General features: G+C 41.5%; 1 protein-coding gene across 1 annotated transcript in view; it reads right to left on the minus strand.

Moving 5' to 3' along the window:
- SPMAP2L (sperm microtubule associated protein 2 like) overlaps positions 1 to 14,883 on the minus strand; it is a 368,678-nt gene that overhangs the window by 41,058 nt on the left and 312,737 nt on the right. Inside the window, exon 11 of the mRNA XM_069626161.1 lies at positions 3,984 to 4,159. Within this exon, the coding sequence (XP_069482262.1) occupies positions 3,984 to 4,159 (176 nt within the window). The remainder of the gene's footprint in view (positions 1 to 3,983; positions 4,160 to 14,883) is intronic.

Raw genomic sequence — 14,883 nt, forward strand, 5'->3', positions numbered from 1 at the left:
CATAAAGCCGCTTGCAATAGAGCTTACCTATTGCCAGTGCATTCAGCTGCCAAGATCGTTGAAGCAGCAGTGTGTCGTCTCGGATGTCTAGGATGCAAGTGTGTAGAATGCAGGCTAGGGCCATGTTAAAGAACAAGGGCCCTGTGGTGGGGTGACTACCTAGATGCCTGCTTGGAGTTGATGCAGGCAGTCAGTCGGGCCAAAATGCAAGTCATGCAAGGTGTGGCGCAGGATGATGATGTCAGCCCCTGTCAATCCCATTGGGTGTCTGGGGCTAGGGCTGTGTTGAAGAACAAGGGCCCTGTGGTGGGGTGACTACCTAAGAGCCTGTTTAGAGTTAATGCAGGCGGTCAGTAGGGCCAAAATGCAAGTCATGCAAGGTGTGGCGCATGATGATGATGTCAGCCACTGTCAATCCCTTTGGGTGTCAGCTGTCATGTAGTATAGAATCAGGCCTGTGTTACTTCATTCCCACATGTTGTTCATAACAGGTATATGACATCAATGGTTTATATCAATTTACAGATGTAATTACTTTAAAAACAAAAAAAATATTTGACACAAAATCAAATAACAATTGTTACACAGTGCAAATTCTTGTTTTTAGAAAATGGAAAGGATCTGTATGAAAGACTGGCCAGATGCAAGGACGATGTGGTTTCTCAGAGAGCATCTGCAGCCATATTGTATAAAACACATTGCTGTAGATGGGTGTTCTGACATAGGACATACATATTGTCGCCTTATTTTACAGGAAATGCTTCCACTCTACAGTTATGTTCAAACCCTCTTTGACAGTTCGTAGTTTGTGGACCCATGTCTGTTCTAGTCTGGTCAGGGTTTTGTCAATGTCTCCACCTCTACGGGTGGTGTTCATTTTCTGTAAGACACACCACTTTATATCCGTGTTGGTGTGGTTCTTCTTAAGATAGTGTTCCACTAGTGGTTTGTCCGGTACCTTGTTTTTTATACAAGACCGGTGCTCGCCAATTCGAGTCTTCACAGCTTTCATGGTTTTCCCAACTTATAGAAGTCCACATGGGCATTCAATGGTGTAAATAACTTGTTTGGTATTACAGTTCGTGAGATCCTGTAAGGTGCACGAGATCTCTTTGTGTATGAATACTTTGGTTGTCTCGGTGAACTGACAGGCCATGCATTTGCCACATCGGGAGTGTCCTTGGACAGGTGGTAAGTTCCATAGAGTATTGGGTTGTTTTGGAGTTTCAAGAAACGTATGGACCAGTGACTCTTTGATGTTGCGGTTTTTCTTGAAGGCAAAAAGGGGCACTTTTTGGAGAGATCCAGTGTTCTTGATCACTGGCCAGTGCTGCTTGATTGTCTTTTTTATCAAATTGCTGAGGGGACTGTAGGTTGTCACGCATACCAGTCTGTCCAGTTCTTTTTTGGTGGTTTTGGTGAGGCAGATAGTACGGTCCGTGTTTGCTGCTCGTTTGCTTGCGTGTTTCACGGATTTCCTCGGGTAGCCTCTGTTGAGAAGGCGGTTTTGTAGATCTGTGGCGTGTTTCTCATATGTGTCACAGTTGGTGCAATTCCTCCTAATCCTCAAGAACTGTCCATAGGGCAGGTTATATTTCAGACCTTGAGGGTGATAGCTTCCAAAGTGCAGTAAGGGTTTCCGGTCTGTAGGTTTCCGAAATAGTTCCGTGTGTAGATAGTCTCCTGACCTGTAGATGTGGAGGTCTAGGAATTCAATCCCGTGGAAGTCCCAGTGCATCGTGAAGTTGATGTGAGGATTGCATAGATTGAGCCATTCCTGGAATGCAGTTAGGTCTTGTTGGTTCCCCTGCCAGATGAGGAGCACATCGTTGATGTACCTTTTCCACAGCTTGATGTTGTTTCTGTAGGGATTAGTGTCTGCCATGACGTTTTTGGTTTCGTAATATGCCATGTACAAGTTGGCAATGTCTGGTGCAAAGGTGGCCCCCATGCTGACCCCTTTGATTTGTTTGTACAATTGGTCTTTGAATAGAAAGACATTTTCGTCCATTGCAAGTCTCATACATTCTAGTATGAAGTCTGTAGGGACGGTTTGCCCAACCCACCAGGCTAGTCAGGGAAGGGGGCCTGGAAGGGCAGTGCTGATTTGGGGGGCGGAGGTGCTTGGTGTTAGGTACTTGTTGCCAAGATCTATGCTTACACTTTGGACCGGGTCTGGGACTTGACAATGTTAGGGGGGGAACAGGGACCCCACCAGACCTGAGATAAGCAGCCTATTGGAGTGTATGCCAGAGTCTATCCTACCCCGGAGCCAGGTAAAGGAGCTGTGGCGGTCCAGTTTCTGACCCCATGAGTGTGCCATGTTGGTTCATTTGGGTACTACTGTCAATCACCCAATGCATAGTACTCTCTCTTCTGGCCAGAATTTTCTTTTTCTATATTAGGACCGCAAGACACAGAATTCACTGCGGTGGTAACCAGCGAAAATGAACAGAGGAAAAGAGATGCCAACTAACCAGCCCCCATTTACAGTAACTTCCAATTTACCGGAATTAATTGTAGCATGCCAGTGCAGAAGGGAAGTGACACAACCAGTGACTGCCAACCTGACCAAACCGTTGAGACTGCACGAACACTGGTGAACTGACAAGGAGCTGCAGCCTTATGGAGTTTTTAAACGTGTGTACTGTGATATTCTGGCCACAGGGAGAATCGACGTCTTAGATAGGGCCGTGGAATGAGGTGAAAGGTGCAGCCAATGGAAAGTGGGAGGAACCACCTAAACAAGAGGATACACGTACAAAAAAGGCTCTCAGGCACTAGACAGCGTGAAAGGTGTTTGGATGAGGTCAGACAGTGTGGTGGTGGACCGAGAGACCAGGAGGAAGGCAGAAGGTGGAGCAGAACACTAAGAGGTCTGTAGAGCTAAGAGATGCGAGTGAAGGTGATGTATTGAATATGCAAGAGAGTGGTACTAGGTATGAAAGGTCGAAGTTGTGGTTGTGAGAGTCTATGTTAGAGTAAATGGAAGTAGAGAAAAGGTGTGAGAGATAGGAAAGAGTGAGAGTAATTAGTGAAAGTTGAAACTGCCAGCGAGAGAGATGGAGAAAGTGAGAGAGAGAGAGAGAGAGAAAGAGAGAGAGAGAGAGAGAGAGAGAGAGGAAGTCAAAAGAAGGGAGGAAGTGAGTGAAAGGTATAAGGGATAGGTGTTTAAGGGGAGATTTGAGATAGGAGAGAAAAGTAGGGGAGGGGATTGTAGCGAGAGAGACAATGAAGGAGTGTGGGAAGAATGGGGGACAGAGGAGGAGAGAAGTAGGAGACAGAAGAGAGTAGGTGGAGAAGAGAGAGTGTGGCCAGAGAAAGGATGAGTCTAAGGAGACTGGAGGGACAGAGGAGGTTGAAGATAGGAGTAGGGGGTGGAGAGAGAAAGAGGAGGAGAGAGACAGGAGGGAGGAGGAGAGAAAGCGGGAGGCAGGGGAGGGAGAGGAAAGAAAGAGAGAGAGAGAAGCAGCGAAGAAGTAGGAAGATCATAGGTGGGGAGGAGAAGATAATGGAGACAATGTGTCAATATATGTAAGACAATTTAACGGCCTCTGAAAAGGAATGAGTGGATTACAAATTAAATTGAAACTAACATTTTTAACCACGCAAGACATGATCATCAAACAGTGAGAAATAAATAATAGTACAACCTAAATAAAGGATATATATGACAGAACAACCGGATGCCTGGCCTGATGTATTAATGTTGAAGAAATGTGTACAAAAACAAGCGCCTGTGAATGTGTGCATCAGAGTTACCAGCTTGTACATTTCTGGAATGCAATCTTGTGTGCTACAAATGGAACACTCCACTAACACCCTCACATTCACTATTTAGACCAGGCAGCTGCATTACCAGACTTTAAACATTCATTAAATAAATTACTTTTGGCACAAGTATAGAGGTGAACAGCGTAGCTATTTGAATAACATTTACAAATGGACTTGCAGTGTTATGGTTTGCTTTACGTGCTCTATACCTTTTGATTGGCTGGGATAATTCTACTGTTCTTGATGTAGCTATTGCTCTCGCTGCTCCCCTTGACAAATACCAAATTTCGCTGCGACCTGGCTGGCATTCTGTTGGAAAGTCTCTCGGTTTAGCCAACTGTACCGTCCTTGGACTTGCCACAGCACACCTAGCCATCTTTGACACCTGCAAATAAAGGAGGTGGTTTGCTGTTGGGATTATGAAAATAATTCAGTCAATAGATCTAACATACCACCAAAAGAAGATAAGACTGAGGATCGTGCCACTGGAATTCTGTGCCCGTCCTATGCCACAACACCAGCGCCATTGGAGATAAACTGTTGTGTATTGTTTATGGCTGTTTACACGATTCATATTTTTTGTTGAGTATAGGAGTTATCTGAGACAGTGTGAACAGCATTTCCACAGCTTAAACATTCTCTACAATAGAAACGTGGGAGGCGGTGCATCTAGGGTGAATGGCAGCAGTGATGAGGATCTTGCCTGCCACTACAATTGTGAACAAATGTAGCACACTCCTAATACAAATTTGAAGGATCCATCCACAATAGTCTGGTCGCCTCATCCCCCCTGGTGTTTGCCTCCAAAACCTAATGTACATCAATCCCACTGCTGTTGCTGTCTTACTCTGGCAGCTTCCATTGGCTGGTCGCTAGCCAATGTTAATACTGCATCCAGGTTCACAGCAGAAATTCTGGGGCGGTGGAGATGTTTTGGGATTACTTGCCCCAAGTGGAAAGCAGAGTGTGGACAAGTTTCCCCAACAACAGCTTAGTTTTAAAAAAAACGTTATTTAATGTTATTATGGTTAATTGAACATTATAACAATCATCATAAAATAAATCATTCATAACATATCTACATTATAAATCATTTCTATATACATTAAAAATTACATATAAAATCACATACATTGAAATACATCAACATCAAAAAAAGATAAAATCCCTATAAAAACCTTAGTAAAAGATTGTTGTATTCATACCTAAACGTTGGAAACAATAAGATACTTTGGTCAATTGTATAGAAGAAGAGCAGATAAAAAGAGGAATAATTCATTGGGTATACATAAAATACTTCTTGGATTTCCAGCCACATATGATACACGGTCAAATGTAAAATTGTACTGTGCACAGACTATATTTGGCTCCATGTCTGACCAGACTCAACATTCTCTAGACTATATCTTAATTGACAGACCCTCTAGTGTAAATTTCGTTTAATTCCTAGTTGGCACAAAGTTTGCTTATGTGTCCCTCGACTCACAGTGACCGCTGTTGGGAATCTGCCTTTTTTCAGATTGAAAAAGTATCCATACACCAAAAAGGAATGAGTTTCCCGGTACGTGGCACAGGTTGATAGGAAAAATGAAAATGCAAGCTGATTAGCACTCTTCATCTCTCTTGGCTGGCTCTTGCTAGGTGGTCAGAGTGCTGGTTGTGAACGTAGAAACATACGACACACCTGATCCTGGTGCACTTGTGGTACTGTGATTTTGTATTGTTCATGAATGCTTGCACACGCCAAGGGGAATGCTGATAGCAAAGAAATTATCCTGTACCTTAATGCTTGACTACAACATGGGGCGTACTACATGGCACCACTAAAGACCTGTTGATGTTGTGAAACAAAAGTTGGTATGGCAGATAGGTGCAGGCTTACAAGAAATTGAAATACCGGCACCATTGCCTTACAATTAATAAAGTTCCATTCAAGATATACGCACTAATACTAATGTAGTCTATTAGCTGCCCCTGTCACAATCCCTACACTCAATGTTAATGGCGAATGGCTTCGACCCTGTGAGCTTAAAATCTCTCTTCTCAGCACCCTCATGAGTCCATGTCTGTATCACCTTTTATGACATCATGTTCCCAATTAGGATCTAAATATTTTATTTTAAATTGTTTTATTGGTTGTTTATCTTTCAACCTTTAACATATATAAATACATCATCCGTTCAAAAGAGAAGTAGTCCTTCTATTTATCAGAATTAGTCTGTCCTTATATCAGTGTAGCTCTGGACTTGTAGCTTTGGAAGCTAAGGCCTTGAGTTTACCTTCCTTGGATTTTAGGTAGCCGTTTCATCTATCAGCAGTATCTCAAGGAATTTCAGGGCATCTATTGTTTGCCCTATTTTGACAGCCGTTAGTAGCATCTCCCATAGTTGACGTTCATCAATTGGATCAAGATTGTTCGTAAAAGATCCCATCACCTTTGTTCTTTGCTCAATTAGCGAGGGGCAAGTTAGCATCAAGTGTCTAGTTGTTTCGATCATATCTGTCTCTCTACAGAAGCGACATACAGCTTCCCGAGCCGTTATCTGTTTTCTAAACAGAAGCAGTTCTTTGGAAGCCAAGATACAGAGATTTGCTGTTACGATGCTGACTAAATAATAAAACTATGGAATTTTCATCAAATATGCTGGTAGTTCATTTACTTTTCTCTGTTCCCAGATGATATTTATGCACAATTTACTCTGACTTTTTTAATTCAATGGTTTCGATCCAGTCCCTCTCCAATACATACTTTTTCACCCTTGGTTGAATTTCCTTTAAGGGTTTCAAGGTCGATCTTTAAGTTATCTAAATGCTCTTTACATCGCAATTTCCATCTCAACAGATATTTTCTTTATTGAGTCCATCACTTTTAATATCTCAAAAGGTGCTGGGGGGGAATCCATGACACATTTCCAGATGAGAGAGAGCCATTTCCATAAGACAATTGATGTTAATGACTGCAGTCTTAACTCATATCTTATTGTGGCTGCTGACACTGCATATGGTAGTTTCAATATCTTCCGCCAAAAAAAAGCTTTCCATATCTCCCAAGTTTTCCAAGAGAGATTCATTAGGGCCTCTACACCATACGTTATTACTGCTGTCACCTTTTGCTCAGGGAAAAGGTACCATAACGATAATGCAAAGCTCTTCCCTGATTTGTGCGTTTCAGGAGTTTCTTCCTGATGAACATATGTTGGACCAGCTCGTTTACATTTTTGTTGATTCGTATTCCAAGGTAGATAATGGAATCCACTATTTCAAGTGGGCTATTTTCGATCGTCCATTTGAAAGTTTTAAACTTTTTTTGATTGCCGTAAGCAGATTGCATGATCATCACCTTTGACTTTTCTCCATTGATCTTCATGTCATTCATACATTCAGGCGCCTTTGGAGTTCTATCGAGGTTAAATCAACAAAGACCAAATCGTCCGCGTAAAGGATCCATGGAATTTCTCTGTTCTCGATCTTAGGTGGAAAGGCCCTGATTGACTTTTGGGAGTCCATCATGTCTGCCAGATAAAGAACAAACAGAAATGGTGCTAGGGCACATCCATGTTTAATCCCCCGAAAAGTACTGATCGTCTTCGATAGGGTGCCATCTTCGTAAAGCTGAATTTGAATAGTTGTGTCTGTATAAAGTGCTTGTATTGCTTCCAAAAGATCTTCCGGTCAACCCCATCTCTTTAATTTTGCCCATAGTAATTCACAGCTAATGCCGTCAAACGCTTTTTCAAGGTCTATGAATCCAAGGTAAACTTTACTCTTGGATTCAAGCGCTCTTAGTTTCAGGAGATTCAGAATGAACAAGTTTAGGGATGTGCCCACTCCACTTACAAAGGCAGTCTGACGTTTATCTAGGATGTCCGCCTTCTTTGCCCATATTTTGAGGTCGCACAGGAGTACAGATGCAAAAAGTTTGCCAATTGAGTCTGAGGCTATAGGCCTGTAATTCCTTGGTTCGCTACAAGACCCTTTTTTTTTTAATCGGTACAATGATGGCGTCCTTCCATGACGATAGAATAGTTCTGATTTTCGTAACTTGTTTAAACAGAGATAAACAAAATTTGCCCATTTTTATTTCTTTTCTCTGAGCATGTGATTGGAGACGCCGTCAGGCCCAGCAGCCCTTGAAGAACTGAGCCTGTTGATCGTCCAAAGGATTTCTGCACGGTGAAAATCGATTGACCATGGTTGCCATGAGTTGTTTTTTTCTTGTTTTTTAATACACTCCTTACTTGGAAAGAGAGCGGTATAGTGGCGAATCAATCTTTCTTCTGACACCTGGTTGGTTGCAACAGCTGCTTGAAAGTCGTTTCTGCTGTTGACAATGTCCCATAAATGTCTTGGGTTACAGACACGAATTGTAGCCAGCATTCTTTCAGCATTGTGCTGTACTCTGTGTGCTTTTGTTGACATCAGCCAGTTTTTATAGGCTTGTTTGCACTTCCTTCAAAAAAGGTAGCAGGTGCTCCTCTCCAGAAAGAACATGGCATGATAACCTGTTCTGAGATGAGAGTTTGCAGCACACGCTTTTTGCTCACTGTACCTTTCACAGATGGGAAATAACCATTTGCATATCAGTATTTGTCCCACCCACATGGGCAGTCCAGCACCGAAATGCTATGGCAATTCCTCTGTGAACAAGAGTACCAACAGCAACCCCATACACGTGTTTCAGCCTTGTTGGGCCTCATCAGTGAGGTGAAGCTGTGCCTCGCTGAGCACAGTGAGCAGGGAGTCCACGTCTGGTTGCCCCCAGGTAACTCAGGGTGACAAACCCCATGTTCCTTGCAAATATTTCAAAAAAGGTAGCAGGCGCTCCTTTCTAGAAAGAACATGGCATGATAACCTGTTCTGAGATGAGAGTTTGCATCACACGCTTTTTGCTCACTGTACCTTTCACAGATGGGAAATATCCATTTGCATATCAGTCTTTGTCCCGCCCGCATGGGCAGTCCTGCACCGAAATGCTATGGCAATTCCTCTCTGAGCAAGATTACGAACAGCAACCAGATACACGTGTTTCAGCCTTTTTGGGCCTCATCAGTGAGGTGAAGCTGTGCTGATAGCCTCATTTTTCTCGGGATTATCCCCTTTTGATAGTCGGAGTAATTGAGATAGATATTCGTTTCTTTTGTTAACTAAAACTTTATTATAGGCGTGTTTCCTGTTTGTCGTTGTTACTTTTGTTGGATCTTGTTTAGTTTTGAATGCTATCAGCAGCCAGTCGTAATCTACATCCTCCGGGTTGCTCGTCACATGGTAATTATATTGTTCTGCCAGGCCAGGAAGGGGTTCCTACTTTATTCTCAGTTTATTCCGACCCCAACATACTTCCGCAGGAGATATTTTGGACCGCTCATATTGCTCCCCTGTCCACGTAATTTCTATGTCCAGAAGAGCATAGTCACTATTTGCTTGCTTTTTTTACTTCAAATGATTTGATATATTGCCATGTGTTTCCAGCCACAAAACAGTAGTCTAAACAGGCACAATTGCTGCCGCAGAGTAAAGTGTCAGCACCCTTTAGGTCCCCAGCAATTGAGCCATTTAGCATCCTCATGGAGCAAATTCCCATTTTGGTCTTCCATCTACGTTCTTTATCGCCCAGATGTTGATCATTCCTCGACTTCCCCTCTTTATTAATTAATTTAATATTGAGGTCACCACAAAGGATAATTAATTGATTGGGGTCTTCTATCTATAGATGAAGATAAAGGGCAAGTTTTAACCATAACGAAATATAGTTCACAAAGTCAAGTTGTTTATAAAACTCTGAACACATATTAGACGAATCTGTTGACAAAGCTTTTAAACTATTTGCGGAAGCAGAGCAGCTTCTCACTCGATCACTTTATCACCAAGTCATTAATCCCAAATTAAGGATAATACTGTTATTTGGGTGTTCTTAAAGCTGTTTCCTTGGTGTGGAATGTGCAGCATGTGCAAATATGTACTGGTTAATACAAAAGAGTATGCCGATGAATTTGAGAAAGTCATTAAAATTTTATAATTTATCAGTTGTAGCAGCACCTTTGTGGTCTGGTCCTAGGATGCACCTATACAAAGGTGTATATTGTTACCACACTCTGTCAAGTTAAAACTAGAATTTATGGACACATCAGAGCAATTAGAATGGTAAACTATAGATATCCATTAGTGACACACCGAAAAGAAAATCATAGAGCGGAGAGCATTCAGGAGCTGGAATTCTTTGGCATACAGAAGGTCCAATCCACTGAAAGAGGTGGAGATAAACAAGGAAAGGTATGGCAACAGGAGGTAAGGAGCATCTTTAATCTACGATCAACTATAAGTGGACTGAACAAAGACCATGAGCATAAGGATTTATGATATTTAAAATCATGGAAGTACTATTGCATCTAAAAAAGCTATTATGGCCTTATGATTAAGAACAATTTTGGTACAGATGCTCTTTGTGTGACAGTTCCCAGATTATTGGAATAGTTTTACTAAGAGGAGGTTTATTAATCCAAAAAACATTTACCTGGTAGAGAAACTATGACTGAGCAAGTCCCTTAAGGTAGTCTTCATATAGTTAATGCTTGTCTAAAATGGATCTAAATCATATTTTTGTAATACCGAGAACATATGAAATACTTTTTCTTACTAGGCTTATAAACTTATATTAGGAATATAATGCTGACAGCACATGTGCAATCATATGCTATTAAGGCCTTAAAACAGCAGATGTTAAACAAGAACAACAAAATAGTTAAAGCATGAAGTTTCAACAATACACGCTAACTCTGATTACAGTGTCAAGCCAATTATTTTCATACATCAGAATCACATTTCAAAAACGGCAATCGCCAAGATATCACACAAGACTTTCGTTTATGTTCATGATGGGGATACCATACAAATACATTTACATAATCAAAGTGGCACCAGAGTGTGTTCACAAACAGCATGCATGTGCAAACTACCACGCCAGATTCATTACTAAACCTACAGGTAAGCGACCAGCAAGTACAAATTTGTATTTTTAGAATCATTTTTATATAATTTACATCACATCTAAATACAAATGTAGGGTTTGTTGGTTATTCTCTTTTGGGGACATTTTTGAACGCATCATCTAAGAAATAGAAGAATGACTAGCTAAACTTGAAGTAAAAGCCCACATAAGCATCCTTTTTTGTTCCATTATTGTGTCCCTGTAACTACATGGTACAAAGCAATACCGACAGTACCTTAATTAGTATTCTCAGCAGACTGCTCTGGAAAATGGGATTATATAAGAATTGGGAGTGCCAATTTTTGCAGTTATTGTGGTCGTATCTACACTCCTCAAATTTCAGCGTTTATAAACCAGCTTCTTTTGTTTAAATTCCAGTTATAAAAAGCCTAGTCAGTATAATGAGTTATTTTTTTAGATTTGTCTCATCATGGGTGCCCATTATAGTTTAACTTACAAACATAGTGAATTTATACCTTTATTCAAAGCGGACTATCTGGCCTCAATTTTGAAACAATACATTTAAACCATTAAGAGTTATTTTATGGAGTAATTAATTTCTTATGTAAACATCAAATAATGTCAGGATTAATAATTTGTCTTCTGTGTCCTTTCTTTTTATTTTAACTATGTGTGTTCTAGGACATAATAGTGTGTACTTTTGTTTGTATACATGGCTACCAAAGCATATTGATTAATACTAAGGCCTATAAAAACTGTGCACTATAAGCATAAAAGGATTAGCCTTATCAGGGAAAACCTGTGTTGGCTGTTTTGAAGTTTTGAGAATTGTAACCTAGAGCAAAAATGTATCACTAGGATAAGGAACTGATATCCCTAATTTGTATGCATTTATTATTTACAAAATGTTGCAGCTTTGAAGTCATGAACACAATCATACTTACAATTAGGTGTGTCATTTTGTTCTGTAATGCATAGAGTGATTTGCGTTTTGGTAAAGGGCATGAACATGTTGGGTTATGAGGATGCCATAACAACTAAGTCCTGTGGGGTCCAGGCCTTTACCAATTGATCAGTCCAGTATGGCATGTTAATCCTAGAACCTCTGCCCAAACCCCTGTGAGATACTGCAGAAGTATGATAAAATATCCCTTGCCTACTTGAGAGAGCCTGTACCTCTCTTTGAACAAACCTAGCTCCAGTGTAGAAAAATGTGCATTTCCATTTAAAGGAAACACTTCCAATCACTGGACATTTGTAGTTTGTATTGTAACTGTGTTAAAACCTCCTCCAGACCATCAAGGAATTCATTTAAAAACTTGAAACGGTCATTCAAAGATTCAGACCCCGCAGATACAGTGTTGCACACCTACAGCTTTGAGAAAAAAAGACCAAGGCTAATTAGCCTTCGATGTGGGCTGCACACCCTCCTAGCCACTCAGGGTTAATTATGTCCTTTCAATGTTTTTGGTAGTTAATAAAGAACAACAACATTCTTCTTGTTCATCGATTCAAAAAATTGTATTTTAAAGTATCAAAAAATCAAAAAGAATCTTTATTTAACAAATGCGTCTATCTGGCCAATGCATTTTGGACTGTCTGTCCTTCGTCAGGGCCTTGTCTGATTAAATTAGTCATCAACACATCATAATCCATCATTGATCAAAACGAGAACATATACATATTTCAACCAAATGTTGTTCAAAGTAATCACATGCATATATATTTAAAGCGTAACAATATCACAATGAGCAGGGTACCCACAAGACAAACATGTAACAAATAGAGAAAGGACATATACACAAAGCATTTAAACAAGTTCATTATTCAGAGAGATATCTATATCCACATTATATGCCTTTTCAAATCTGTTATAATCATAAGCAACGTCACCACTAAATGTAACAATGAATCTCTTAATGTTTTGTATTAAGGCATCCTGTGTTTTAAGGAATCGGATATCTTTCACCTGCGGCGTCCCACAAATCAGAGGGAATACAGTTACTGGAGCATTGTCTTTTAGCACAGTGTTTTGCTGGCAAGAATACTGTGTTGAAGCTTCCTCTGTAAATAGAAGAGTGTAAACACCTTACCTATTCGGGCTAAATTTTGTCCCGGCACACTGCAAATGAAAGACTTAAAAGCCTTGGCTTTTATGTCTTTCATTTGCAGTGCGCCTCATTTTCATTCATTTGTATGGTGGAGTAGAGGGGCGGAACACAACTTGCATTTCCACTTCCTGCCTTCCTTTCCGAGATACAAATGCCCTACCATTTACGCTACAATGCATTTTCATGTCAGCGCGAATGCTAGGGACCCTATGGAGCCCGCTGGCTTTATACACCAGTATAAAGCAGGCAGACTCCATAGGGATCCATTAAACACGTTGCCTGCTGTACTGGCATGGCAGACAGCATGTACAATGAAATGCTGCCTACCATGCTTGTATGGCAGGCAGCTTTTAATTGTAATTGTAAACGCTCCCTGCCATGCAAACATGGTAGGCAGCGCAAAAGACAGTGTGCACCCGTGTATGTCGCCTTTTGCCCTGCACCGTGCAAATGACAATAATTTGGCAGTACGGAGCTGCCTACATGTATGTCTACACGTAACCGCTCCCCGCTGCTAAATAACGCATTGAAGCAAAATGGGCTCCATTGCGTTTCCAGAATTGATTTCAACCACAGAGAAAAAGGGGGTCCTGAGTGCAGCCCAAACAGCACATGGAAGAATCTCAGAAAGAAGCATTTCTGGCTTCCAAGATGGTAGACAGACCAGTTTTAGACCTGGCCGTCACCCCCAAACCCAAAGCAGCTGAGATTCACTTGGAGACAAAAACCCATCTCTGTCCTCACCCTATTACAGGGGACAGGTGCAGAACCTGAATGAAAGAGCCCCCCCCCCCAAGGGGAGGAGGGCGTACACTATAAAAGCACACAACTCCAGTCAAGCAGTGTGGGTTGCAGAAGCAGGAGGTTTTTATGTGGAATGGCTGGAGACTGGAAAGAAGTAGAACAAGCAGAGGCTGGAGAGACAGAAGAGACTAGAAAGAGGGCAGTAGTGGAGAGCAAGAGGAGGTAGTGAAAGAGGGACAAGGAGGAGTTGGTAAAATCAAGGATTCAGAGTGGACACAGGGAGGTAGTGGAGTTTAGGTGAAGGCGGACATCAAAAGGCAAGATTTGAGAGCAGGAGAAGGCAGGAAGGAAGAAGCTAAATGTGGAGGTGGCAAAAGCAGATGAGGCAGACCAGGAGGTGGTGCTGAGAGTAAAGGGTTTGATGGAAGTGGTACCATCAGAAGGAGGACAGGTCCCGGAAAAGGAGGGAATAACCTTAGGACCTAGATATGAGGAGGAGGTGGTAAGACACATGATGAAGGAGGTGTTGGTAAACCCATAGGAGTACTGGGAGTGACACTGAAGAGTTATCATCCGGGGAAGGATATAGGAGGCAGAGAAAGTAGTATAATGCGTTGGAAGTGGTAGAGCATGAATGAAAGGCCCACATATTTAATCCTACCTGAGTGAAGATGGATGCAGAGTCAGAGTTCAGTTTGGGTGCTTTAGGAAAGTTGTTAATGGAGATAAAGGAGGATTTAAAGGTGGCAAGGAAGGAAACAGTATCGTTGGGAGTAGGGATGGAAGAATTAAGTAATTATGTGCACAAATCCAAGATCCAGCGTTCTTCTAAGATGAGTAAAGAGTTGGACAGTGACCCTGAACCACTCTTGCTGTATCCTGAGGGAGGTCTTGAGTGGCAGAGGCGGGCACCTGAGGAAACTAAGAGTAAATTTGACTCACGGAATATCTTTAATTTCCACCCAATTGGCACCTCCAGAAAGATATGGTGGGGATTATAGGAAGTTTAAATATTTTCTAATACAGTGTGAATTACACTTTTTGTGCAGACCACAGTCTTTTTCCACCGGAACCTCCAAAGTAGCATTCCTGATTTCATATCTTACTGGGGAGGTGGCAGCTTGGTCGGTTCCTTTGGTGGAAAGGGGAGCAACCGAGTTACACAGTTGGACAGAGTTTAAGTGTGAGTTTAGTAAAACGTTTGACAGGAGAACATCTTCTCAGAGTGTAGACGGGGAGTTATTGGATCAGGTCAGGGTTGGTTAGAACTGCTTTGTTTAGCCAAATTCTGTTACAATAATACAGCTA

Source organism: Ambystoma mexicanum, chromosome 6p (assembly GCF_040938575.1).
Source record: "Ambystoma mexicanum isolate Mex_15411 chromosome 6p, UKY_AmexF1_1, whole genome shotgun sequence".
Lineage (NCBI taxonomy): Eukaryota > Metazoa > Chordata > Amphibia > Caudata > Ambystomatidae > Ambystoma > Ambystoma mexicanum.